A 27,809-nucleotide genomic window follows, 5' to 3' on the forward strand; every position below is an offset into this window, starting at 1 on the left:
GAAGAATGGATGAACAAGAGAACAAAATCAAAAATATCAACCACAACCCAAGCGAAATACACCCTAGACAAATCTAAAGAGGTCAGAAACCAAAAGAAAAAGAAAAAGAACAAGAAAGGGAAAAAAGTATATAATCTCGTATGTATACAAAACAGGGTGATCTTCATGGTTCTGGGTGTATTTTGGTTTGTTAGAAAACACTAAATCCCAAAATTGTAAAGAAAGCAAAATATATGTGTATATACACAAAAACAAAGTCGAATACAGTGAAAAGAAGTAAAAAATGAAGAGTATATCTATAAAAGGAAGGGGGGGAATTCAGAGGGGGAGACAAACAATGAGAGACTATGGACTCTGAGAAAAAACTGAGGGTTTTAGAGGGGTGGGGGGATGGGTTAGCCTGGTGATGGGTATTAAGGAGGGCACATACTGCATGGAGCACTGGGAGTTGTACAAAAAAAATGAATCGTGGATCACTGCATTGAAAACTGGTGATGTATTGTATAGTGACTAACATAACATAATAAAATAAAATTTTAAAAAATGTAAATGTAAAATGAAATTAAAAATGAAAATAAAAAAAGGTTTAAAAAGAAAGAGTTGATCAAATAAGAAACTAGTTCAAAAGGAAAAAAAAAGAAAAGGAAAATTTAAACTGAAAGACTAAAGACTCATGTGATAAAAACCTCTAATTCTATATACTGTCTTTCCCTAGTGTAGGAGTTTTTCAGTTCTGAGTAATCTCTAACATTGTGTTCATCTGAGGATCCTGCTGGTCTTCTGGGGAGGGGCTTATTGCACTGAGTCTTAGGTGTCTTTCCCTGGTCAGAGTTGTACCACTCTCTGCCATGGGGCTGGTCTCAGTGTAAACTGCTTCTGGTTGTTCTATGTGGCTTTTGTTCCCTGAAGGCTTTTCCTGCCACTTTAGTGGATCAAAAGTAAAAAATAAAAAGTGGCAGTACCCTGATCTCCAGTCCCCATGTTGAACAATGACCACTCCAACTCTTCAGTGCACCCTCAGGGAAAAGCAGTCCGTCGCTTTCATGTGCATAAAACTCCCAGAATTCTGCAGTGCACACCCACACCAATCTTCCCAGGGGAAGGAGGAGTGTCTCACCATGGCCCCACCATGGCTCGCTGGGTCCCTGCTTGGGGAGCATTTGCATAGTCACACGTGCACCCGCACCACTCCTTCCAGGAGAAGGAGCCAGATTTTGTAGAGGTTGTTGCTTTCTGGGCCCCTGCTTGGAGACCAGTTGCCTAATGGTGCCACAGTTCACTGTTTATGGCAACATCTAGCTCAGAGGCCACTCTGGGGCTTGCTAATTGTAGCTGACTTCCCTGCACCAATGCTTTGAAACTCTGCCACACTCAGGCACTGTTCTTTCTGTGACCCTGGGGATTCTGAAACCACACTGCCTCTCCCCCCCTCCCCCCCGGATTCTGCCCTGCTTTGCCACCTGAGCACCTTTCAGGCAGGGATGTCCCTTATTAGGAGCAGACTTCTAAAAGTTCAGATTTTGCACTTTGCTGCTATATCAATTTCCCTTAGCCAGCGTATAGAGGCTCCCTCTCCTCATGCTTTATCTTCCAATATATCCCCTCAGATTCACATCTCCACACTTCCTACCTTGCAAAAAAAGTGGTCACTTTTCTTTCTTTTTTTTTTTTTTTAAAGATTTTATTTATTTATTTGAGACAGAGAGCACATGAGAGGGGGGAGGGTCAGAAGGAGAAGCAGGCTCCCTGCCGAGCAGGGAGCCCGATGCGGGACTTGATCCCAGGACTCCAGGATCATGACCTGAGCTGAAGGCAGTCGCTTAACCAACTGAGCCACCCAGGCACCCGGTCACTTTTCTATTTGTAGAATTACAACTTTTCTTAGATCTCAGGTTGAATTCACAGGTGTTCGGAATGATTTGATAGATATCTAGCTGAATTCAAGGGGCCAGATGAAACATGGGTCCCCTGCTCTTCCACCATCTTCCCTCCCTCTCCCTCTACAATTAACTACAGAAAGTGTGTTCTGCCGGTCTTCAGGTCATTTTGAGTTGGTTGCAGGGATGTGGTTATCATCTAGGTGTGTCTGTGGGACAAGGAGATCTTAGGATCCTCCTACTTTGACATCTTTCCCTAAAATCCTATTTGTGTCACTTTCCAATTATTGAATCACTTATCAAATTAAAAATAATTTATATTAACAAGGTAAGAGTTCACAGGTTGTAGAGCTATAAGTCTAAGAATAAATTATAAGAATGAATTTTTTATTATAATAGATGAATCCAAAAGTGAAATTCGGTGTCTATGAGAGAGCAATTATTTTTAAAAGACAAATCTGTTATGGCTGCTAAATAAAAGTATGAACAGTCATATTTAGATCAGAATTGCTTTCATTTCTGGATTTAAGTAAGCTATATTCACAATTAACAACTTTTATTCAAGTCAATAAAACAAAATCTACAATTCCCACCAATGAAAAATAAGAAAACTCTATTTCATAGATACTTTTGTCTGTAATAATCTCTTCTATGGCATCCCAGGATATATCTTATCCTTTAAGTAGAAAGAACAAAGCATCAATTATAACCAAAATGGAACATTACCACATTGAGGTCACACCATACAGTCAAGTACCAAAAAAGTTAAATAAGTTTAACCCAATGTAAGAGTGCTGACAATATTGACTCCATCTTTGGCCTCCTCCATCTTGTTCATATTCCTGCAATGACCTCCCTTGGGGCTGTGTTCTAGGCTCCTTGGAGGTTAATGTATGCCCTGACCAGAATGCAGGAAGGTTTGTACTGATGTTCCCTAAAGTTGTTTAGATAAATTAGAGATAACATAGCTTCTTCCTCTCCCTCAACTCTGAGGCACAGATGGCACTAGCACATCTGTTAGTGTTAAACCCTTTGACCTCACCACAATGCCCTCTGCACATCCCCTCATTCTATAAAATCTGTGGATTAAGGTCTAAATTTTGTGGAGAATAGCTCTGCAGTGCCTGGATCATCATTCACCCAATCCCCTGTTAGTAAGTTACCCTGAATAAAACTCTGTGTAAGTGGTATGAAATGGCTTGCCTCTTTTTTTTTTTCTTTTTTCTTTTTTTTTTTTTAGTTTCAAAGTGCCTTCTCAGTTTGGAGGATACTTTACTATACCTCCTTCACCTTCAAACACCCAAACTTAGCCAAAGGTTAATTTCTCATTTCATTAACCAATGAAAATAATCTTCATTTATACCCATTCTCATTTATGATAGGATACAACACACATGAATGGTGACTACTCAGCAAAAAATAGCCTCCATAATTGTTCTGAATGTTTTCATGACTTACAATGGGAATATCTTCTGATTATATCTGCTCTTCAATAGAACTTCATAAAATACTGGAATTCTTTCATGGATAAATCATGCAGTAAGAAAGAATACCTTATTTACTTAGCCTAGATTACTTGTTAAAATATAACTTAGTTACTTCTCCAAATTGGAGAATATTATATCAGAAAATTGCAGGCACATATTAATTTATTTTAGTTGGGTAAAATACAGACATTCCTGAGGAGATGGCTAATAGTATAGCTGGTCATTAAATGCTTCTCCCCAAGGACCCAAGGATCCCTGCCTTCCACATGCTAGTCTTTACAATTTTATGACTTTTCTGTCCCCTCAATCCCCTATATAGTACTCCCAACTTCCATTGGACTAGAAGTTAATTTCAGGGCTGGGCAAAACATTTTAATCTAACTTATTTATTTCTACTTCATTTCTTCCAGTTATTGAAGAGCTGTTTAGATAAAAGATGAATACATTTAACCAGGACTTATAGTAGTTGTAATTTGAGTTGGCTCAATATTGTTTTCTTTATTGTTATTTTTTGTTGGTTGGTTTATAAACAATGTTTTTTTTAGAATCCTGACCTATCAGCAATACTATGGAAAATGTAAACAATATTAAGGCCATGCAAATTAATCTCTTTTTAAAATATAGACTAACAAGGGCTGAGTAGAAATAAAGAATCATTAAATATGTGTTTCAATCTCACTTGAAAGTATGAAAGGTTAAGTTTCTCTGAAAGTCTTAACAGTGATATTTAGGCAAAAAGAAAATTTTAAAAATGAGCACACCTTAATTTCTTTGATTTAATGTTAGAGACATTTTCTAGTTATATAGGAAAACTGTCAATGGATTTTTTTTTTTAATTTTCAAAAATAGTCATTAGATTACTGGGCAAAAATTCCAATAATACTCTACATTTAAAAGCCAGTATACAGATTCATATTAACTACATTCCTGCTTGAATAAGCAAAGACAAACACACAAATAGCACTGTTCATTGTAGGACACAAAATAAGGTGTTTTTGGTTATGTATATATTAAGTAAATATGTTTTCCCTGCTTTTATTTGTATGCATTACATGTGAGTGCAGACTGAGGTTTCAAATTACTTTGAATTAAAAAGAAATGAAAACCTTTATTCTATACTTTATTCTGTACAAAGTACTTTATTCTGGAGTACTTTGGTGTCAGATTTTTTATGTAGTTTTTAAAGAAGGAGTTTCATATACAACAAACTAATGCTAGCTTTGTCAAAGACATCTACAAAAAAAAAAAAATATGTCCCCTACACTTTCAACACAATAAACAAAAGTATAAAATCTGTCAAGGTGGAAACTTTCTGGAACTTCTTTTTTTTTTTTTTTTTTTTTTTATTCATGAGAGACAGAGCAAGAGAGAAAGGCAGAGGGAGAAGCAGGCTCCCAAGGAGCAGGGAGCCCAATGCGGGACTCGATCCCAGGACCCCGAGATCATGACCTGAGCTGAAGGCAGACGCTTAACCATCTGAGCCACCCAGGTGGCCCACTTTCTGGAACTTCTTAAAATATTGGAAAGTACAGCAAGGCAAAAGAAAGCATTATGTACAAATAGTGTTTAAGCATTCTGGAATATATATGTGTTCTTAGTGTAATTAGAGTGAAACGTATCTATATATATACACACAAAATATTTTAGAAGCAACACCAGTTCTCTAAATTACACTGGATCACATAGACAAACAAGTTTCTGTGATAGTTTATCCTGGAGAAAGCAAGTTTTATTTTTTTTAAATTTTTAAAGATTTTATTTATTTATTTGAGAGAGAGAGAGAGAGAGCAAGAGAGAATACAAACAGGGTGAAGGGGAGAGGGAAATAGACTCCCACTGAGCAGGGAGCCCAATGCCGGGCTCTATCCCAGGACTCCAGGATCATGACCTGAACTGAAGGCAAATGTTTAACCAACTGAGCCACCCAGGCGACCAAGAAAACAACTTTTAAAAGTCACAAGATTATGGGGCGCCTGGGTGGCTCAGTTGGTTAAGTGACTGCCTTCGGCTCAGGTCATGATCCTGGAGTCCCAGGATCGAGTCCCACATCGGGACTCGGCAGGGGGTCTGCTTCTCCCTCTGCCCTCTTCCCTCTCGTGCTCTCTCTCATTCTCTCCCTCTCAAATAAATAAATAAAATCTTTAAAAAAAAATTCACACAAAACCCAACATTAAGACTTTACTTTTTCAAACATTCTGGAACAAATGGAGAACTTAATAGAGCAGAAGCTACAAAGGGAAGCAAATTCTTTTTTTTTTCTTTCTTTCAAGATTTTATTTAAATTCTAGTTAGTTAACATATAGTGTAGTATTAGTTTCAGTGGTAGAATTTAGTGATTCATCACTTGCATACAACACCCAGTGCCCATTACAAGAAGTGCCCTCCTTAATGCCCATCACCCATTTATCCCATCCCCCTTCTAGCAACCCTCAGTTCCCTATTAAGAGCTTCTTATGGTTCAAAGGAGAGCAAATTCAATCTCTAAATGAAATATGCATGAAAGTAGAAAATGTCCATCATAAAGGAGTTAAAATTAACCACATTTTGCTAATTTATGATACATTACATTCATACCAATCATGATAAAATTCAACTTCTCTACCTGTTCCATGGAAGCAACACTTGTACCAACAGAACGTGTCTGATGCTGTGGTAGTTCAATACTGAGATCAAGGCTACAATTTAAAATAATTAGCATAAATGAATATTAATATAGGCATTTTCCTCTTATCTAATTATGATAAGCAATAAAATAGGCTTATCGCAAATTTGAATATTCCACCTAGCTTTATACCTTAATTTAAATAACAAACGAATTCAATTTTATATGTAATAGAACTCAAACATCTTCTGAATGTCCACTTTAGGATAAAAGAATTTACAAATTATAAAGTGTTTTTGTTAAGCCCTAATGGTATCTCATCTGGATGATAATCTTATGATAAAAAAGCTTATAAAAGGACAATGATCCAGTCATCTGAATAAAAGACCAAAACAATGGTTATCCAATATATTCAAGTTACTGGAGATTACTATGTCTTCCACTGTAAAGGAAAATTAGTATAATTAAAAAAGAAAAAACAAGCTACACAAATATGGCTTCAGGATCCATACTTAATAACTGAGCTAACTTCACGTTCAGTGTCTAGCTCCCGAGCTACCCATAATAGGAACAATTACTTCCACCCATCTATACAAGTGACATTTAGAAAAGTTAGGTATACTTGTCCAAGATCACCCTAATGATAGGATCTGGATCAAGGTTTGTCTGCCTCCAAGACCCATGATTTTAATCTCCATTATAACTACACTTCTAGGATATAAACTAGTCTTTCCTTCTGTCTCTAGACCAGTGTATGCAAACCAGTTTGAAAACAACACTGGGGATAAAGCAACTTTAACAGTCATTAGGAGATTCTATAGACAGATTATTTTTTAAAATTTATTAAGTGGTTTACAGCCCTTTCATTATTTTTTTTTATTATGTTCAGTTAGCCAACATATAGTACATCATTAGTTTTTGATGTAGTGTTCAATGATTCATTAGTTGTGTATAATACCCAGTGTTCATGACATCACATGCCCTCCTTAATACCCACCACCCGGCTGCACCACCACCCAAACCCCTCCCTTCTGTAACCCTCAGTTTATTTCCCAGAGTGCAGAGTCTCTCATGCTTTGTCTCCTTCACTGATCTCTTCCCCTTCAGTTAACCCTCTCTTCCCCTATGGTCCTCTGTGCTATTCCTTATATTCCACAAATGAGTGAAACCATATGATAATTGTCTTTCTCTGCTTGATTCATTTCACTTAGCATAATCCCCTCCAGTTCTATCCATGTAGATGCAAATGGTCGGTATTCAACTTTTCTGATGACTGAGTAATATTCCACTGTATATGAACCACATCTTCTTTATCCATTCATATGTTGAACGATATCTTGCTTTCTTCCAGTTTGGCTATTGTGGACATTGCTGCTATGAACATTGGGGTGCATGTTCCCCTTCTTTTCACTATATCTGTATCTTTGAGGTAAATACCCAGTAGTGCAATTGCTTGGTTGTAGGGTAGCTCTATTTTAAGGTCTTGAAGAACCTCCATAGTGTTTTCCAGAGTGGCTGTACCAGCTTGCATTCCCACCAACAGTGTAAGAGGGTTCCCCTTTTCCTCCCTTCATAATTTTAGCCATTCTAACTGGTGTAATGTGGTATATCATTGTGGTTTTGGTTTGTATTTCCCTGATGACTAGTGATGTTGAACATTTTTCATGTGTCTGTTATTCATTTGTAAGTCTTCTTTGGAGAAGTGTCTGTTCATGTCTTCTGCCCATTTCTTGACTGGATTATTTCTTTTTTGGGTGTAGAGTTTGAGAAGTTCTTTATAGATCTTGGATACCAGCCCTTTATCTGTAATGTCACTTGCAAATATCTTCTCCCATTCTGTGGTTTGCCTCTTTGTTTTGTTGACTGTTTCCTTTGCTGTGCAGAAGCTTTTTATCTTGATGAAGTCCCAAAAGTTCATTTTTGCTTTTGTTTCCCTTGCCTTTGGAGACGTGTCTTGAAAGAAATTGCTGGGGTTGATGTCTAAGAGGTTACTGCCTATGTTCTCCTCTAGGATTTTGATGGATTCCTGTCTCACACTGAGGTCTTTCATACATTTTGAGTTTATCTTTGTGTATAGTGTAAGAAAATGGTCAAGTTTCATATTCTGCATGTGGCTGTCCAATTTTCCCAGCACTGTTTACTAAAGAGACTGTCTTTTATCCATTGGATATTTTTTCCTGATTTGTCAAAGATTAGTTGACCATTGGATATTTTTTCCTGATTTGTCAAAGATTAGTTGACCATAGAGTCGAAGGTTCATTTCTGGGCTCTCTATTCTGTTCCATTGATCTATGTGTCTGTTTTTCTGTGAATAACATGCTGTCCTGATGATCACAGATTTGTAATATAGCTTAAAGTCAGGCAGTGTGATGCCCCCAGCTTTGGTTTTCTTTTTCAACATCCCCCTGGTGATTTGGGGTCTTTTCTTGTTCCATACAAATTTTAGAGTTGTTTATTCCAGCTCTGTGAAAAATGTTAATGGTATTTTGATAGGGATTGCATTGAATGTATTGACTTCTCTGGGCAGCATAGAGTTTTCCACAATGTTTATTCTTTCAACCCATGAGCATGGAATGTATTTCCATTTCTTTGTTTCTTCCTCAATTTTTTCATAACTGTTCTGTAGTTTCTAAAGTATAGATACTTTACTTCTTTGGTTAGGTTTATTCCTAGGTATTTTATGGTTTTTGGTGCTATTGTAAATGTAATTGATCCCTTAAGTTCTATTTCTTCAGTTATGCTGTTAGTGTATAGAAATGCAACTGATTTGTGTGCATTGATTCGTCCTGCCAAGTTGCTGAATTGCTGTATGAGTTCTAGAAAATTGCGGGTGGAGTTTTTGGGTTTTCCATATAAAGTATCATGTCATCTGTGAAGAGAGAGAGTTTGACTTCTTCTTTGCCAATTTGAATGGCTTGTCGTTTTGTTGTCTGATTGTTGAGGATAGGAATTCTATAACATGTTGAACAATAATGGTGAGAGTGGGCATCCCTGTTGTGTTCCTGACCTTAAGGGAAAAGCTCTCAGTTTTTCCCCATTTAGAATGATATTTGCTCTGGGCTTTTCATAGATGGTTTTTATGATACTGAGGTATATTCCCTCTATCCTTAAACTTTGAAGAGTTTTAATCAGAAAAGGATGCTGTATTTTGTCAAATGCCTTTTCTGCATCAACTGAGAGGATCATATGGATCCTTTTCTTTTCTTTTCTTTTATTAATGTCCTCTCTCACGTTGATTGATTTGTGAATGTTGAACCACACATGCATCCCAGGAATAAATCTCACCTGGTTTTGATGGATAATCCTTTTAACGTACTGTTGGATCCTTTTGCCTAGGATCTTGTTGAGTATTTTGGCATCCATGTTCATCAGGGATATTGGTCTGTAATTCTCCTTTATGATGGGGTCTTTGCCTGGTTGGTAATAGGGGTAATGCTGGCCTCATAGAACAAGTTTGGAAGTTTTCCTTTCATTTCTATTTTTTGAAACAGCTTCAGTAGAATAGGTATTTCTTCTTTAAATGTTTGGTAGAATTCCCCTGGGAATCCATCAGGCCCTGGACTCTTGTCTTTTGGAGGTTTTTGATTATTGCTTCAATTTCATTACTGGTTATTATTCTATTCAGATTGTCTCTTTCTTCCTGTTTTAGTCTTGGTAGTTTATAATTTTGCAGAAGGCGTCAATTTCTTCCAAATTGCTTAATTTGTTGGCATATAGTTGCTGGTAATATTTTCTAATAATTGTTTCTATTTCCTTGGTGTTCGTTGTGATCTCGTCCCTTTCATTCATGATTTTATTGATTTGGGTCATTTCCCTTTTCTTTTGGATAAGTCTGGCCAGCGGTTTATTGATCTTATTAATTCTTTCAAAGTGCCAGCTTCTAATTTCATTGATTTGTTCTACTGTTTTTCTGGTTTATATTTCATTGATTTCTGCTCTAATCTTTATTATTCCTCTTCTTCTGCTTTGTTTAGGCTTTATTTGCTGTTCTTTCTCCAGCTCCTTTAGGTATAAGGTTAGCTTGTGCATTTGAGATTTTTCTAATCTTTTGAGAGAGGCTTGGATGGCTATGTGTTTCCCCCTTAGGACTGATTTTGCAGTATCCTATAGGTTTTGGACCAACATGTTTTCATTCACATTAGTTTGCATGAATTGTTTAAGTTTTTCTTTACTTTCCTGGTTGATCCATTCATTCTTTATCATGATGCTCTTTAACTTCCAAGTGTTTGAATTCCTTCCAAATGTTTTCTTGTGATTGAGTTCCAGTTTCAAAGCACTGTGGTCTGAAAATATTCAGGGAATAATCTCAATGTTTAGGTATCAGTTGAGACCTGATTTGTGACCCAGTATGTGGTCAATTCTGGAGAGAGTTCTGTGTGCACTCGAGAAGAATGAGTATTCTGTTGTTTTAGGATGGAATGTTTTGTACATTATGTATGATGTTCATCTGGCCCATTGTGTCTTTCAAAGCCCTTGTTTCTTTGTTGATCTTTTGCTCAGATTATCTGTCCATTACTGTGAGTAGAGTGTTGAGGTCTCCAACTATTAATGTATTATTATCAATATGTTTCTTTATTTTGGTTATTAATTGGTTTATATAATTAGCTGTTCCCATGTTGGGGGCATAGATATATTCAATTGTTGGATCTTCTTGTTGGATAGACCCTTTAAGTATAATATACTGTCCCTCTACATCTCTTATTATGGTCTTTGGATTAAAATCTAATTTGTCTGGTATGAGGATTGCCACCCCAGATTTCTTTTGAGGTCCATTAGTATGTTAAATTGTTCCCCATCCCCTCACTTTCAATCTGGATGTGTCTTTAGGTTCAAAATGTGTCTCTTGTGGACAGTATATGGATGAGTCCTGCTTTTTTATCCAATCTGCAGCCCTGTTTCTTTTGATGGAAGCATTCAGCCCATTTGCATTTAGATAACTATTGAAAGATATGAATTTAGTGCCATTTTATTACTTGTAAAGTCCCTGTTTTTCTAGATTTTCTGTTTCTTTCTTGTCTGTGTGACTTTTGGGGTCTCTCTTCATTTTCCCCTTAATATTTCTTGCATGGTTGGCTTGGTGGCCACATATTCTTTTAGTTTCTGCCTGTCCTGAATGCTCTTTATCTCTCCATCCATTCTGAATGACAGCCTTGCTGGACAAAGTATTCTTGGCTGCATGCTCTTTTCATTTAGTACCCTGAATATGTCTTGCCAGCCCCTTCTTTCTTGCCAGGTTTCTGTGGACAGGTCTGATGTTATTCTAATGTTCATTTCTCCATATTTAAGGAAACTCCTTTCCTTGGCTATTCTCAGTATTGCTTCCTTGGCTGTAAAATTTGCAAGTCACTATTATATGTCGGGATGTTGATTTATTTTTATTGATTTTGGCAGGGGTCCTCTCTGCCTCTTGGACTCAAATGCTTGTTTCCTTCCCCAGATTAGGCAAGTTCTCAGCTATGATTTGCTCAACTATACCTTCTAGCCCTCTCTCTCTCTTCACCTTTTTGGGGATCCCAATAATTCTGACACTGGAATGTTTTATGGCATCATTAATCTCTGCAATCCTTTTCTCATGTGCTACTAGCAGCCTATCTCTGTTTTCCTCTACTTCCTTCTTTTCCATCAGCTTATCTTCTAGATCACTGATTAGTTATTCTGCCTCATTTACCCCGGCTGCTAGAGTATCCTGTTTAGACTGCATCTCATTCATAGCATTTTCTAGCTTGGCCTGATTGATCTCGTTTCTGCTCTTAGAGATTGTATATTGTCACTAATGCTCTTTTCAAGCCTGGCTATTGACTAGATGATTGCTATCCTGAATTCTATCTGTGACATTTTGCTTATATCCATATCTGTTGGTTCTGTGGCAGAGGACATTGTCTCTGGTTCTTTTCTTTGTTGAGAGTTCCTCCTCCTACTCATTCTGTTGAGGGATGTTTGAGTGAGTGAGCAGAGTCCAAAATATCAACCACAACCCAAGCCAAGATGCACCGTAGCAAAATCCGGAGCAGACAGAAGCCACCACTGAGAAAACAAAGCCAAAATGAAACAGAAGACTAAAATTTATGAAATTAAATAATAAATAAAGGAGGGGTGAGGGGAAAGGGCCTATAATCTCTCAGTGTGGACAAAGCAGGGTATTTCTATTATTCCTGGTGTATTTTGGTCTGTGTGTTAGAGGACATACTTCCCAAAATTACAAGGAAAATAAAACTTGTATATATATAAAGGACTACAATAAAGCATATATCTATAGAAATATAGGTGTGAAAAAATACAAGTTAAAAAGCTACTATGAAATATATGTTGATATAATACACATTTAGTTGAAATGAGAAAAATGTAAAAACAGAGTAAAAGCATAAGAAAAAGAAAAAAAAAAATCTGAAAAATAAACCATGAGGCAATGCCTGAAGCTCAATATACTATTTTCCCCTGGCATTGGGATTTTACAGTATTATGGGATCCATAGGGTTATTGTCCTCTTGTTCTTCCAGGCTGTCTTCTGGAGGAGGTGTCTGCTGTGCTGTTTTTCAGGTAACCCTGCTTGGGCGGAGTTGCCCTGCCCCCTTTCAGCGGGATGGGCTCAGTGGAAATTGGTCTTCTGTGCTTTTGTTCCCTGGAGGCTTTCCGTGTCTCTTCTGAGGGTCAGAGCAAAAATTATTTCACTCAAACCTCTGGCCCAGAGCAGAGAAATCGCAGTCTGCTCTCTTCACTAAGCCCTCCAGGACAGTCTCCATTTCTCTATATGGCACTGAAAATCACAGCCTTCCATGGTGAGCACCCACAGTGACTCTCTCAGAGGTCATCCCAAGGGCCCAGGAATGTCCCTGCCCTTTATGCTTCTAAAACCATGAGTGGTCGCGGGCTTGCTTGCACACCTGCAGCTCCTGGATCTTATCTGGGCGCTGCTCTAAAACCCTTTCCCAGCTGCTACCACTCTGAGAGTTTTTGCCGGATCATGATCCCATGCTCCGGATTTTTTCAACCTGCTCATGAGAAGAGTGATTCTCAAATGGCCCAGCTTGCAGTTTATGGTGATCCAAGCTGAGAGACCCTTCCTGGGCTCACTGACCATAACCTCCTTCCTAGCTCCACTGCCTGGGTACTTTGCTGGTCCAGGAAGCCCCTTTGGTTCTGAGGCTTCTCCTATCCCATGACCACAATGCTCTACCTAGAATTCTGCCTTTTCATTTCCAGAGCCCCTTTCAGAGAGGGATGTCACTCCCTAGAGCAGATTTCTAAGGGTTCTGATTTTGGGCTCTGCTGTTCTATTACATTCCAGGAGCCAGCTTATGAAGGCTCCCTCCCCATTCTGTTTATCTTCCAGTATCTCCCCGCAGATTCACGATTCCACACTTCCTACCTTGCAGAAAGCAGTGTTTTTCTGCTTGTAGAGATCCAGATATATATTCTTACATCTCAGGCTGATTTCGTGGGTGTTCAGAATGGTTTGGTAGATATTCAGCTAAATTCAGGGGACCATTTGAAATAGGGCCCCCTACTCCTCCACTATGCTGCCTCCATAATCAACAGATTGTTATTTAAAAGTTAATGATATGCTATATTAAAATGTGTTGAGGGAATCACAACCTCAAGCAGAATCTGAATACTTAAACATCTTTAAGGATGGGCAATTAGTATTTTGACATCAGTGGAACCACTGCTCCAGTCACCACCCATTATTGATATAACACATCTCTCTCAATTTTGACCCACTCATCCAAGGAATATTTGCTCTAAATCTTGTCATGAAGTTGTCTACAGAACTTGGTTTTCTGCTGAAAGTCAGCAAGGCTGTAATGTGGCAATGCCCGTTTTACAAGACCTCCCTTGCTGTATTTTCAAGCCCAATCTTATTTTTTTTTACAGTTGTTTTTCTCTTGATTTTTTTTATTTATTTTTTTATTCTTATGTTAATCCCCATACATTACATCATTAGTTTTAGATGTAGTGTTCCATGATTCATTGTTTGTGCATAACACCCAGTGCTCCATACAGAATGTGCCCTCCTCAATACCCATCACCAGGCTAACCCATCCTCCCACCCCCCTCCCCTCTAGAACCCTCAGTTTGTTTTTCAGAGTCCATCATCTCTCATGGTTCATCTACCCCTCCAATTTCCCCCCCTTCATTCTTACCCTCCTGCTACCTTCTTCTTCTTCTTCTTTTTTTTTTTTTTTTCTTAACATATATTGCATTATTAGTTTCGGAGGTAGAGATCTGAGATTCAACAGTCTTGCATAATTCACAGCACTTCCCAGAGCACATACCCTCCGCAGTGTCTATCACCCAGTCACGCCATCCCTCTCACCCCACCCCCCACTCCAGCAACCCTCAGTTTGTTTACTGTGATTAAGAATTCCTCATATCAGTGAGGTCATATGATACATGTCTTTCTCTGTTTGACTTATTTCGCTCAACATAATACCATCCAGTTCCATCCACGTCATTGCAAATGGCAAGATCTCATTCCTTTTGATCAAGCCCAATCTTCTTACTTAGTCTTTGGTAGGAACAGAAACAAGTCCTTAGCCTCATATTCTTTAGATGGAATATTCTGACACACAATGCCTTAGTATCCTATATAATACTTAACAAGAGTCTTCTTTCTTGCTACCTACCTGTCGGTATGTAGGCTATATCAGGATACTAACAAAGCAAACTACTGTACAACCTAACCTCCAGCCCTGTTCTCAATTACTGCAATCCTGACTTATTAAACTGGGTTTTAATTTACTAAAGATACATTAGTGATAATAAAGTGCTGATAAAGTTAATTGTTCATATTGATCAGAAATTAGCTTAGGCACTAGAATAATATTCAACAACTCTAGTTTCCAGGTGTATACAAATCTTCTCTTCCCAGGAGAAACAGAGTACATAAAACATATTTCAATCTATTACTCTACCTTTGATGATAAAGTATAAAACTTCAGTATCACCCAGTTTTACTTTTTATCTTTGGAAAAAAAATTATTCTTTATTACAATGTTCTCTTGAGCTAAATAACATACCGGAAAATGCTGATATAACATGACAGATATTATCATGGCCAAGTCATTCCCCTGAAACATGAAGGGTCTGAAGTAAACAGCCCATTAACAGATACCCTATTTCTAATAACAGTACCACAAACAGTGTCAATTATTTACCTTTTTAAAAAATGAGTGACCGGGTGCCTGGGTGGCTCAGTCGTTGGGCGTCTGCCTTCGGCTCAGGTCATGATCCCAGGGTCCTGGGATCGAGTCCCACATCGGGCTCCCTCCTCGAGGGGAAGCCTGCTTCTCCCTCTCCCACTCCTGCTGCTTGTGTTCCTGCTCTCGCTATCTGTCTCTGTCAAATAAATAAATAAACTCTTAAAAAAATAAAAATAAAAATAAAAAAATAAAGAAAAATAAAAAATGAGTGACCTTCTGCAATGAAGCAATGTTGCCATGTTTTGAACCCTTTGAATATTTTGCACATATTTCTCAGATTGCAGGACTCAAACTGGGCTTAAAACATATTGGCTTGATCACAGCAGAATTCTTTTGGAAGATCTTTTATTTATTTATTTATTTATAAAGATTTTATTTATTTATTTGAGAGAGAGTGAAAGCAAGAGAGATCACAGAGGGAGAGGGAGAAGCGGACTCACCTCTGAGTGGAGAGCCCGATGCAGGACTTGATCCCAGGACTCTGGGATCATGACATGAGCCAAAGGCAGTCGCTTAACTGACTGAGCCACACAGGCGCCCCTTGGAAGAACTTTTAAAAGAAATCCAAACATTTTATATATGTTGAATAGAGAAGGTACTGAAGGTATTGAGGAAATGTTTCAAAATTCCCGCCTCCCTGAGTCACCTTCCTCCATTTCTTATCACACACAAAATGAATGCATCTCCAGAGATTTCTAAGAAAATACTTGGATGATTTAAACAGAGTGATACTTTTAGGAGCATGGCAAAATGCAGGATGACTGCTTCAAAGGCTTACCAACACTAAATTGTAGGGTCAAAAATCTAACTCTGACCATTTGTGGTAAAGACAAATTTCTTTATCCACATTACATAATTTTAGGACCTCTAGATATTAAATCAAGAATATCTAAAAGCACTCAATTAAATTCTTACCCAGCATCATCTACCATTTCTTGAAGGAGCACATCTACTTGGTTCTAGAATAAGAAAAAAATTGTATTTTAATGGCATTTACTGTTTGGGCAGTTTTTCTTTCGGATTTTGTTTTAAAAAGGGGAAATTGGTCTACAATTCTTAAAAGAAACCTTTAAAAAATAATTTTTACCAGCAGAGGGAGTTAAATTTCAGAAAATAATTATTTCTCAATAATGTTAAAATTATAAAGCCTTCAATTCTGAAGTTATATGAAAAATATTAGCAGTGATATTCACATATAATTTTAATCTGAGTAATGCAGCTCTCTTTAATTCAGTGAACCAATTCTTAAGCTCTATTTTAGCCCACTTTGCTTATTTTTTTTTCCTTTTTTCAAATTTGTAATTGAATGTCAGTTAAAATACAGTGTAATATTAGCTTTAGGTGTAGAATTTAGCTATTCATCACTTACATACAATTCCCAGTGCACATCACAGCAACTGCCGTCCTCCGTAATACCCACCACCCATTTAACCCATTCCACTGCCCACCTCCCCTCCAGTAACGCTCAGTTTGTTCTCTATAGTTGAGAGTTGACTTTCTGGTTTGCCACTCTTAATTTTTTGACTCCTATATTCATCTGTTTTGTTTATTAAATTGCACATATGAGTCAAATCATATGGTATTTGTCTTTCTCTGATTTATTTCACTTAGCGTGATACTCTCTAGCTCATTCTTATCATTGCAAATAGTAAGATTTCATTCTTTCTTATGGCTATATTCCATTGTGTGTGGGGGGGTTATCTATATATAGATAGACACATATACATCTATCTATCTATCTATCTATCTATCTATCTATCTATCTATCATCTATCTATCATCTATATATCTATCGAGAGACAACGACATACACATATACAACTTTATTTATTTGAGAGGAAGAGAGCATGTGAACATGCCAATGGGGGAATGGGCAAAGGGAGAGGGAGAGAACCTCAAGCAGACTCCTTGCTGAGTGTGGAGTCTGACAAGGGGCTTGATCTTACAACCCAGAGATCATAACTTGAACCAAAATCAAGAGTTGGACGCTTAACCAACTGAGCCACCCAGGTGCCACTATATACCATATCTTCTTTATCCATTCATCAGTAGATCGATATTTGGGCTCCCTCCATAATTTGGCTATTGTTGATAATGCTGCTATAAATACAGGGGTGCATGGATTCCTTTGAATCAGTATTTTTGTATCCTTTGTGTAAATACCTAGTAGTACAACTGCTGGGTTGTAGGGTAATTCTATTTTTAACTTCTTGAGGAAACTCCATACTATTTTCCAAAGTGGCTACAACCAATTTGCATTCCCAACTACAGTGTAAAAGGGTTCCCCTTTCTCTGCATCCTTGCCAACACCTGTTGTTACCTATGTTCTTAATTTTAGCCATTCTGACTGGTGTGAGGTGATATCTCATTGTTGTTTTAATTCGTATTTCCCTGATGACGAGGGATGTTGAGAAACTTTTCATGTGTCTGTTAGTCTTCTTTGGAAAAACATCTATTCATGTCTTCTGCCCATTTTTAAACTAGATTATTTGTTTTTTGGGTGTTGAGTTTTATAAGTTCTTTATATTTTTTGGATACCCCGACCCTTTATCAGATATGTCATTTGCAAATATATTCCCCATTCCAAAGGTTGCCTTTTAGTTTTGTTAATTGTTTCCTTTGCTGTGCAGAAGCTTTTTATCTTAATGATGTCCCAACAGCTTATTATTATTGTTTCCCTTGTCTCGGGATACATATCCAGAAAGAAGTTGCTACAGCCGATGTCAAAGAAGTTACTGCCTGTGTTCTCCTCTAGGATTTTGGTGGATTCCTGTCTCACATTTAGGTCTTTCATCCATTTTGATTTTGTGTGTGTGTGCATGATGTAAGAAAGTGGTCCAGTTTCATTCTTTCGCATGTTGATGTCCAGTTTTCCCAACATTGTTTGTTGAAGAGACTTTTTCCCATTGGATATTCCTTCCTGCTTTGTCAAATATTAGTTGACTATATAGTTGTGGGTCCATTTCTGGGTTTCCTATTCAGTTCCATTAATCTATGTCTCTGTTTTTATGACAATACTATATTGTTTGATCACTACAGCTTTGTGATATAACATGATGTCTGGAATTGTGATGCCTCTAGCATTGTTTTTTATTATTTTTTTTAAAGATTGCTTTGGCTATTTGGGGTCTTTTGTGGTACCATACAAATTTTAGGATTGTGTGTTCTAGCTCTGTGAAAAATACGGTGGTATTTTGCTAGGGATTGCACTTCATGTGTAGATTGCTTTAGGTAGTATAGACATTTTAAAAATATTTCTTCCAATCCAAAAACATGGAATATTTTTCCATTTCTTTGTGTCATGTTCAATTTATTTCATAAGTGTTTTATAGATTTTAGAGTAGAGTTATTTTACCTCTTTGGTTAGGTTTATTCCTCGGTATCTTTGGTTTTTAGTGCAATTGTAAGTGGGATGGATTCCTTGATTTCTCTTTCTGCTGCTTCATTATTGGTGTATACAAATTCAACACATTCCTGTATGTTGATTTTGTATCCTGAGACATTACTTTATTCATGTATCAGTTCTAGCAATTCTTTGATGGTGTCTTTTGGGTTTTCTATATAGAGTATCATGTCATCCACAAATAATGAACGTTTGACTTCTTACTTGCTGATCTGGATGCTTTTACTTCTTTTTCTTGTCTGTTTGCTGTGGCTAGGACTTCCAGTAGAATGTTGAATAGAAGTGACAAGGCTGGACATCCATGTCTTATTCCTGACCATAGAGGAAAAGCTCTTAGTTTTTCCCTATTGAGGATAATATTAACTGTGAGTTTTTCATATATGGCCACTATGATGTTGAGGTATGTTCCTTCTATCCCTACTTTTATGAGGGTTATCATGAATGAATTCTGTACTTTGTCAAATGTTTTTTGTGCATGTATTAAGAGGATCATATGGTTCTTATCCTTACTTTTATTAATGTAGTGTACCACATTGATTTATCTATGAATATTGAATCACCCTTGCAGCTGAGAAACAAACTCCACTTAATCATGGTGAATTATTCTTTTAACGTACTGTTTGATTTGGTTTCCAAATATTTTCTTGAGAATTTTTGCATCCATGATCATCAGTGAAATTGGCCTGTAAGTCTCATTTTTTGTGGAGTTTTTGTCTGGTTTTTGGAATCAGGGTAATGTTGGCCTCATAGAAGGAGTTTGGAAGGTTTCCTTCCATATCATATTTTTTGGAATACTTTGAAAAGAATAGGTATTAACTCTTTTATAAATGTTGGGTAGAATTCACCTGTGAAGCCATCTGGCCCTGGCCTTTTGTTTGTTGGGAGATTTTTGATTACTAATTCAATTTCTTTAGTGGTTATTGGTCTGTTCAATTTTTCTATTTATTCTTGTTTAAGTTTTGGTAGTTTATACATTCTTAGGAATGTATCCATTTCTTTCAGATTGTCTTAATTTATGGCACGTAAGTTTTTTTTAATTTAATTTTATTATGTTATGTTAATCACCATACATCATTACTTTTTGATGTAGTGTTAAGTTTTTAGTAATATTCTCTTATAATTATTTTTACTTCTGTGGTGGTGGTTGTTATTTCTCCTCTCTCATTTGTGATTTTATTTATTTGGGTCATTTCTCTTTTCTTTTGATAAGTCTGGCTAATGGTTTATCAATTAATTTTTTCAATGAACCAGCTACTGGTTTCATTGATCTCTTGTACTGTTTTTTTTTTTTTTTTTTAGTTACTATTTCATTTAATTTTGCTCTAATCTTTACTATTTCCATTCTTCTGATGGCTTTAGGCTTCATTTGTTTTTTTTTTCTCTAGCTCCTTTGGGTGTAAGGTTCAGTTGTTCATTTGAGATTTTTTCTTGCTTCCTGTGAAAGCTATTGTATTGATATTTACTTCCCTTTTATGACTGCTTTTGCTGCATCTCAAAGATTTTGGACCATCATGTTTTCATTTTCATTTGTTTCCATGTATATTTTTTAAAGTTCTTCTTTAATTTCCTGGTTGACCCATTCATTCCTTAGTACCATGTTGATTAACCTCCATGTATTTGTGGTCTTTCCAAATTGTTTCCTGTGGTTGACTTCAAGTTTCATAGTGTTGCAGTTAGAAAATATTCATGGTACAATCTCAATATTTTTTGTACTTGTGGAAGCCTGATTTGTGACCCAGAATGTGATCTATTCTGGAGAATGTCCCATGTGCACTTGAAAAGAATATGTATTCTGCTGCTTTAGGATGAAATATTCTGAATATATGTTAAGTCCATCTGGTCCAGTGTGTCATTCAAAGCTGTTGTTTCCTTGTGGATTTTCTATTTAGATGATCTGTCCATTGATACAAGTGGGGTGTTAAAGTCCCCTACTGCTACTGTATTATTATCAGAGTTCCTTTATGTTTGATATTAACTGTTATATATATTTGGGTGCTCCCAAGTTGGGGACATATTTACAATTGTTAGATCTTCTTGTTGGATAGTTCCCTTTATTATGATATAGTACCCTTCTTCAAATCTTGTTACAGTCTTTAGTTTAAAATCTAGTTTGTCTGATATAAGTATTACTACTCTGGCATTGTTTTGACATCCAACTGCATGACAGATGGTTCTCCATCCCCTCACTTTCAATCTGCAGGTGTTTTTAGGTCTAAAATGAGTCTCCTGTCTTCTTTTATCCATGCTTACACTCCATATCTTTTGACTGGAGCATTTAGTCCATTTGCATTCAGAGTAAGTATTGATAGTTATATATTTAGTGCCATTTTATTACTTGTTTTGTCATTGTTTTCAGAGATTCCCTCTGTTCCTTTCTAGTCTTTGTCACTTTTGGTCTTTCTTTCCCAAAGAGTCCTCATAATATTTCTTGTAAGGATGGTTTAGTGACCATGAACTCCTTTAGCTTGTTTTCTGGGAAACTCTTTATCTCTCCTATTCTGAATGATTGCCTTGCTGGATAGAGTATTCTTGGCTGCAGAATTTACCCATTAAGCACATTCGATATATCATGGCAGTCTGGCTTGCTAAATTTCTGTAGAGATCTGCTGCTAATCTGATGTGTCTTCCCTTGTATGTTAGGGCCTTCCTTTGTCTTGCTGCTTTTAGGATTTTCCCTTTATCAATACATTTTGCAAATTTAATTACAATATGTCTTGGTGTTGCCCTGCTTTTGTTGATTTTGATGGGACTTTTCTGTGCCTTTGGGACTTGGATGTCTGTTTCCTTTCCCAGATTAAGAAAGTTTTCAGCTATAATTTCCTCAAATACACCTTCTGTCCTCTTTTCTCTCTCTTCTTCTGGGACTCCTATGATATGAATGTTACTGTGTTTGATGGAGTCACTGAGTTCCCTAGGTCTCCTCCTGTGATCCATTATTCTCTCTTTTATTCAGCTTCATTGTTTTCCTTAATTCCATCTTCTATATCACTTATTCATCCCTCTGCTTTTTCCATCCTTGTGGTTATTACATCTAATTGGTTCCTTTTTTTAAAGATTTTATTTATTTATTTGAGAGAAAATGAGAGAGAGGGAGAGCACGAGAAGGGGGAGGGTCAGAGGGAGAAGCAGACTCCCTGCTCAGCAGGGAGCCTGATGTGTGACTCAATCCCGGGACTCCAGGATCATGACCTGAGCCAAAGGCAGTCGCTTTACCAACTGAGCCACCCAGGTGCCCTTATCTAATTGGTTTCTAATATCAGATATTGTATTTTTCACTTTTGCCAGATTGTTTTTTAACTCTTGTAACTCTACAATATGGGTCTCACTCATGTCTTCCATGCTTTTCTCAAGCCCAGTGAGTATCCTTATGGATGTTGCTTCAAATTCTGTATCAGGCCTATTACTTATATCTGTTTAGATTAGATCTCTGGCTGTGACCTTTGCGTGTTCTTGGGGGGGGTGAATTCCTCCATCTTGAAATTTTGTCTAGGTCTTTCTTCTGTATATTAGAAAACCCTGTTATGTTTCCTACTCTTGTGAGTAGTGGCTATAGAAAAATAGGTCATATAATGCCCAGGGCCTGGAATTTCAGAAAGTGCCTTTGGTATGTGCTACATGCACTCTGCTGCTGTGTTTTGGCTACTCTATGCTTCAGGTTATTCATCTGTAGAGACTCTCCTTGCCTGCAGTGGACAGTCTTTGGACCTTGGCCAGAGTGTGATGAGTTTTAACTAGGTTTGTTCTGGTCTGCTTCTTAAATGAGACCTGATGTTATTTCCACTAGAACTGAAGCTCTGCAGAACTGTACAGTCAGTAGACATGGTAAAGGGTGGAGGGGTTTGTGCTGGTCTTCTGGAAAGGGGCCCATGGTGCTGGTCCTTAGGCACACTTGCCCAAGACATGCAGTACCAGCAGAGCCCAGGAGGGTGGGACCTGCTGTAAGTAGGTTAGGCAGCCAGTGTTGGTGTTGTACTCTTTTTTTTTTTTTTGAGAGAGAGAGAATGAGAGACAGAGAGCATGAGAGGGAGGAGGGTCAGAGGGAGAAGCAGACTCCCTGCCGAGCAGGGAGCCTGATGCGGGACTCGATCCCGGGACTCCAGGATCATGACCTGAGCTGAAGGCAGTCGCCCAACCAACTGAGCCACCCAGGCGCCCCTGGTGTTGTACTCTTTACTGGAGTTGGTTTATCCTGAGGGGTGTGGGAGGGAAATGGTGTCAGCCCGCTCTTTTGTCCCCAGAGAGTGGTTTCCATGCTTGCTGGTCTCAGGGAAGGGCTCCCAGAAGAGCGAATAATTTCCCCTCACGTGTCCTATGTGTTTCTCAATCACTGTTTTCACACTCTCTGTCTCTGGGTTGCTTGTCTACCTGGAGCAGCACTTTGCATTGTGGACTCTATCATAGCCAAGCCTACTGATTTTCAAAACTCCAAACTTTAGGGACTTGGCGTGATGGGACCTGAGCTGGTCTTCTTGTGGAGGGTCTTGGTGCACTGGGAATGATGCAGGTTTGATCCAGAATGGCAGACCCACTAGAGCACAGGGGTGTGGGATTTGGAACAAAACAGGCTAAACAGCCAGTGCCAGGTTAGCCACCCTCAGCTGGTGTCTCTGTGCCTATGCTGAGGGATAGGGATGTGAAATGGCACCTGCTGGCTCCTTTGTCTCCAGGAGCAATGCCACCTCTCACAGATACACTCCAAGGAGAGGAACAGCCCCCCCATTGTGCCTCAGGTGATCCTCAGATAACACCGTGTGCACTGTTTGCCTGCGTCTCACCAGGAGTGGGACTGCACCCTCACAACTCTATCCCAGAGAAGTCTACAGACCTCCAAAACTCCAAGCTTGGATCCCCGCTGGTTGTAAAAACTTAAAAAAATCAGCCCCTCTCATTTTTCCAGCCAATGACTTTAGGGAAGTGCTCTCCTTGTGTGCATCCCTGTGCATTCCACTCTCTCTCACCTCTCTCCATAACCAGGGCTCCCTCCCCTGCACCACAGCCACAATCTGTTTCTCCCCCAAACCTTGACTCTGCACTTCCTACCTTCCTCCGTGTGACCTTTTCTTTCTCTCTAGTTGTGCAGTTTGTTCTATCAGTCCTCAGGTTGATTTTTTGGGTATTCAGAATGATTTGATAGTTATTTAGCCGTGTTCAAGGGACCAGTTAAGCCTAGAGTCCTCCTACTATGTCGCCATCTTAGCTCTCTCCACTACCCACTTTGGCTGTATTTAAAGTGTAATAGATTTAAGTTTTAGATTAGTCATAACTTTTATTTCTGGTAGTTAATACTAATTTGATATTAAGAATTATTCTTTAAAAATATCTAGAATAACATTGTGTGCCAACTATACTTCAATAAAAATAATTTAAAAACATCTAGAGATGAATAAAATAATATAAGGATTGAGATATTTACTACAGTACAGGAGTTCTCAGGTAATAGAATCTGATTAATAAAAAAACTGTTTTTTTATTTAGTTGTTAAAAATATTTTGGATACATAGGTGGAAATTTTTAAGATAAGTCCCAGCTCTACTATTAATGGGGTGTATGATTTTAAGCAGGTCACTAACTTTGCTGTTTTGCCTTAGTTTTTCTTGTTCTTTCTTTCATTCACTTCAAAAACATTTCCAAATACAGAAAAAGTTCAGAAAATAATACATCAAGTACTTACATGCACTTATATTTTGTTGTCTTCATATCTAAAATAACATTATTTTTAAAAATTTACTTAAATGGTATACTATATATACTATTTTGCAACTTGCTTTTCCCATTCAACTTTGTAAGATTTAATTTTATTGAGATCTAGAGATCTTGTTCATTCATTTTACCTCCTGTATAATACTGCCGTATATAAATACAATTGTATTTATCCATTTTATTTATGAACATTGACTTTTTCCCCTAATTATTGACAATGGTGCATGAGCATTCTCATGTACAGGTATCTTTGTATACATATGTAAGGGTTTCTGCAAATATAAATTTGGAAGTAGAAGCACTAGGTTATTGGTCACATGCATTTTTCATATACTCTGAGTTATTCAAGAAATATTAATTAAGCACCTATACTTTATTTCAGATACTGTTTTTAATGCATCAATATCCTATATTAGAAGGTGATATGTACTATGGAGAAAAATAAAGCAGGGATGGCAGATAGGGAGTATATAGCATGGTGGGTATGCTGTTGACGCACTTTTAAGTAGGATGATCAGGGAAGACCTCACTCAGAAAATTACATTTGAATAAAGAACTGATATGGGAATGGGAAATGAGGATGTCTGCAAGATGGAGGAAAAGCAGTCAGGCAGAGGGAAGTGCAAGTGGAATGGTTTTTAGACGGAAATGTACTTGGTGTGTTTGGGAAATAACAAGGAGGCCAAGTACCTAAGTAAAGTAATGAGCAGTAATAGGAGATAAGGTCAGAAAAGTGGGGTGAGGCAGATCCCATAGAGTATTATAGGTCTTTGCAAAGAATTTGGCTTTTGAGGCAGATGTGGAGCCACTAGAGGGTTTTGAGCAGAAGAATGATATGATAGGAGTTGTTTTAATAGGATCACTCTGGCTGCTAGCTTAAGAGCAGACTGTAGACATTACTAAATTGCTTTCCAAAGTGATATGCCAATTTAAATTCTAATTACTCATTAGCAGGGTATGAGAACTTGGGCAACTAAATGTGTTCAACCATATCTCTATTTCTTTTGTACATTTTGGTTGACTTTTTATGAATAATGTTTTGTACATATTTGTCCCTAGTACTAGCACAATACCTAAAACAGAAGAAGGTGCTCAGCAAATGTTGGGTGAATGAATCTCAGGATTTTTCAGAGCTAAAAGGCATTTATATATCATCATATCCAACCCTTACATTTTACAACTAAGGTAGTGAAGCCCAAGGTAGTGAATATCTTAAGGTCCCAAAGTTAATTAGTGGTAGAATAGGGATCAGAAACGTAAGTGTCCTGACTTCCAAGTCATTTTTCCAATTCACCTGTTTCCTAAACTTGACTGATCATAAAATCACCTGTGGATCCTAAGGAACTTGAATAAGAATCAGAAACTCTAGGACAGTGCTTCTCAAACTCAGTGCATAGAGAATCTTGTTAAAATAATTCTGATTTAATGTCTGTGGATGGGGTCTGAATTTCTACATTCCTAAAGACCTCCAAGATTATACAGATGTTCCCAAATTTTGCACCACACTTGGGGGAAGCAAGGCTTTAGAGAAGATATAAAAGTAATGTCTAAATATATGCTCCCTATAACACATGCACATGATTTTTTTTCTTTTTCTTAACTCTCAAACCTAAATATAAGCATGTTCTCTTTTTATTTACCTAGTAAAACCAGTTTTCTGAAGTATCATTTTGATGGATGGTTTTTGATTTCTTCCTAATCTATTCTGTAAATTATATTTTTTCCATATTAGCAACTGAAGCAGTGGTGACAAGTTCTTTGTTCATTTGATTAACCATGTGATAGGTGCTGGGATCAAAAAGAAGAGTGATAATGAAAGAAATTTTCTGTCTGAATTTCACAAAACTTTGTTACTTGCTCATGTCACATGCAAACTAGTTTCAAATGTTCTTTGTAGCACATCTCTGTCTAAGCTGTAGGTTTTAAAAAATCCTCATTTTATGAAAAATAATTGATCTTGCAATTAATTATTAATTATGCACCTGTGACTTGTGCATAGATAACACTCCTAAAGAGTAGATAAAGAAGCAGAAGAATATTTGCAATGAGATGAATTACTGAGGATTAGGATAATACCTAATACCCACTAGCACAGTAAGCCTCTAATGCAATGCCTTCATCATCAATAAATACCACTGGCAGCAAGGTAGAACCAAGTTCCAGACTTTCTAGACATGTGACCTAGTATACTTCTCAGAATTTTAAAACAAATAAGGGAATGTCATCTTCCAACATGTCCTCAGCAATCCAGAGCAGAGCATAACTTACTTCCTTACTTGCATTTTGGGGATACACCATGTTTACTTCACATTCTGGAGATGATTTAGGCCCACAAAGCCTTTATATCTTAAAGTTGCATAATTTTAAAAAGTTATCCTAAGTAGAAAACTATTCTTACTTGGGGCATTGTTAGTGTTGTACTGCTACTCATTGTGTCTTCCATTTGTTGTGTTTGAACATCAAGTGTTTCAAATTGGTGTTCAAATTTGTCCATCGGCAGAAATCTATAAACAGAAACATAGATGTAAGAAAAACTTACACTGAAAAGATGCTATCAGAACATGAAATAATTCTTTTTTTTTCTTTTTCTTTTAACTTTTCAAGGTTCATACTCTTCATTGTAGCACCCACAGACTTAACTATACCTGCCATGGAATTGGTTACCTACTGGGAGTATAAAAAAAGATTGAGCATCCTATAAGTAGTCTCAAAATGTATGAAGTCTTTTAAATATATAACTTACAGATCAACTTATGAAATTTGCTCTTTCCATCACAGTAAAAATACAATATGTATTTCTGCTCTAGGCATTGACTATCATTTACTGATTCTTCATTGGAAGGCAATTAATTAGACCTTAGTTTAAAAGCCACTACCAAAATAATTTTCCTAAGAACTTTGACTATGTCTCTCCTTCCCATGAAGGCCTTTATCAGCACCCTGTAGCACCTTGCAATAGATTTGGATTTCTGACAGCTCAATATGCTCACTAAACTTAAATCAATAGTTCCTACCTTTTAAAAATGTTAAGACTTACCTTGCCCATTGTTACTACTGCAGTTTGAACTCTGGTTGCCACAGCATCAAACTTAGCACTCATTGTCAAAAAAATAGTTGCTTGGCTCTTCTGGTGGATTGCATTTTCTGGTGGATCTTCTGTATTGCCTTTCTGAATGGCCAGTTTTAAACAGAAAAAAAAAAAGTAAACAGTGGTGAAGACAAAGAACAAAGGTAAATATTGGCAAAGAGAGGAAGCAAAAGTATAGCCATTTCAAAAAATTTCCCGAAGTAGCCCATTTTTAATAATATTTAAGAGCTTTTACAATTAGTTTTTTAGGAAATAAGAGAATTTATACTTCCTCACTTTTTAAAAAAAATTCAATTTTATTTTATTATGTTATGTCACCATACAATACATCATTAGTTTTTGATGTAGTGTTCCATGATTCATTGTTTTCATATAACACCCAGTGCTCCATGCAGTATGTGCCCTCCTTAATACCCGTCATTGGGCTAATCCATTTCCCCACCCACCTCCTC

At 37.3% G+C, this 27,809-nt stretch overlaps 1 protein-coding gene across 1 annotated transcript; it reads right to left on the bottom strand.

The window, feature by feature from the left end:
- Nucleotides 1-727: 727 nt before the first annotated feature.
- Nucleotides 728-27,453, bottom strand: LOC118025908 (charged multivesicular body protein 1b-like; the record flags this gene model as incomplete). Its single annotated transcript, XM_035028625.1, has 6 exons — nucleotides 728-922; nucleotides 5,967-6,039; nucleotides 16,082-16,125; nucleotides 26,668-26,773; nucleotides 26,866-26,933; nucleotides 27,307-27,453. Coding segments are annotated over 6 exons (633 nt in total), but the record flags the coding sequence as incomplete, so codon positions are not given.
- Between the last annotated feature and the right edge of the window lie 356 nt (nucleotides 27,454-27,809).

The sequence above is a fragment of the Mirounga leonina genome, unplaced genomic scaffold (assembly GCF_011800145.1).
Source record: "Mirounga leonina isolate KUSES-001 unplaced genomic scaffold, KU_Mleo_1.0 Mir_204, whole genome shotgun sequence".
Taxonomy (NCBI): domain Eukaryota; kingdom Metazoa; phylum Chordata; class Mammalia; order Carnivora; family Phocidae; genus Mirounga; species Mirounga leonina.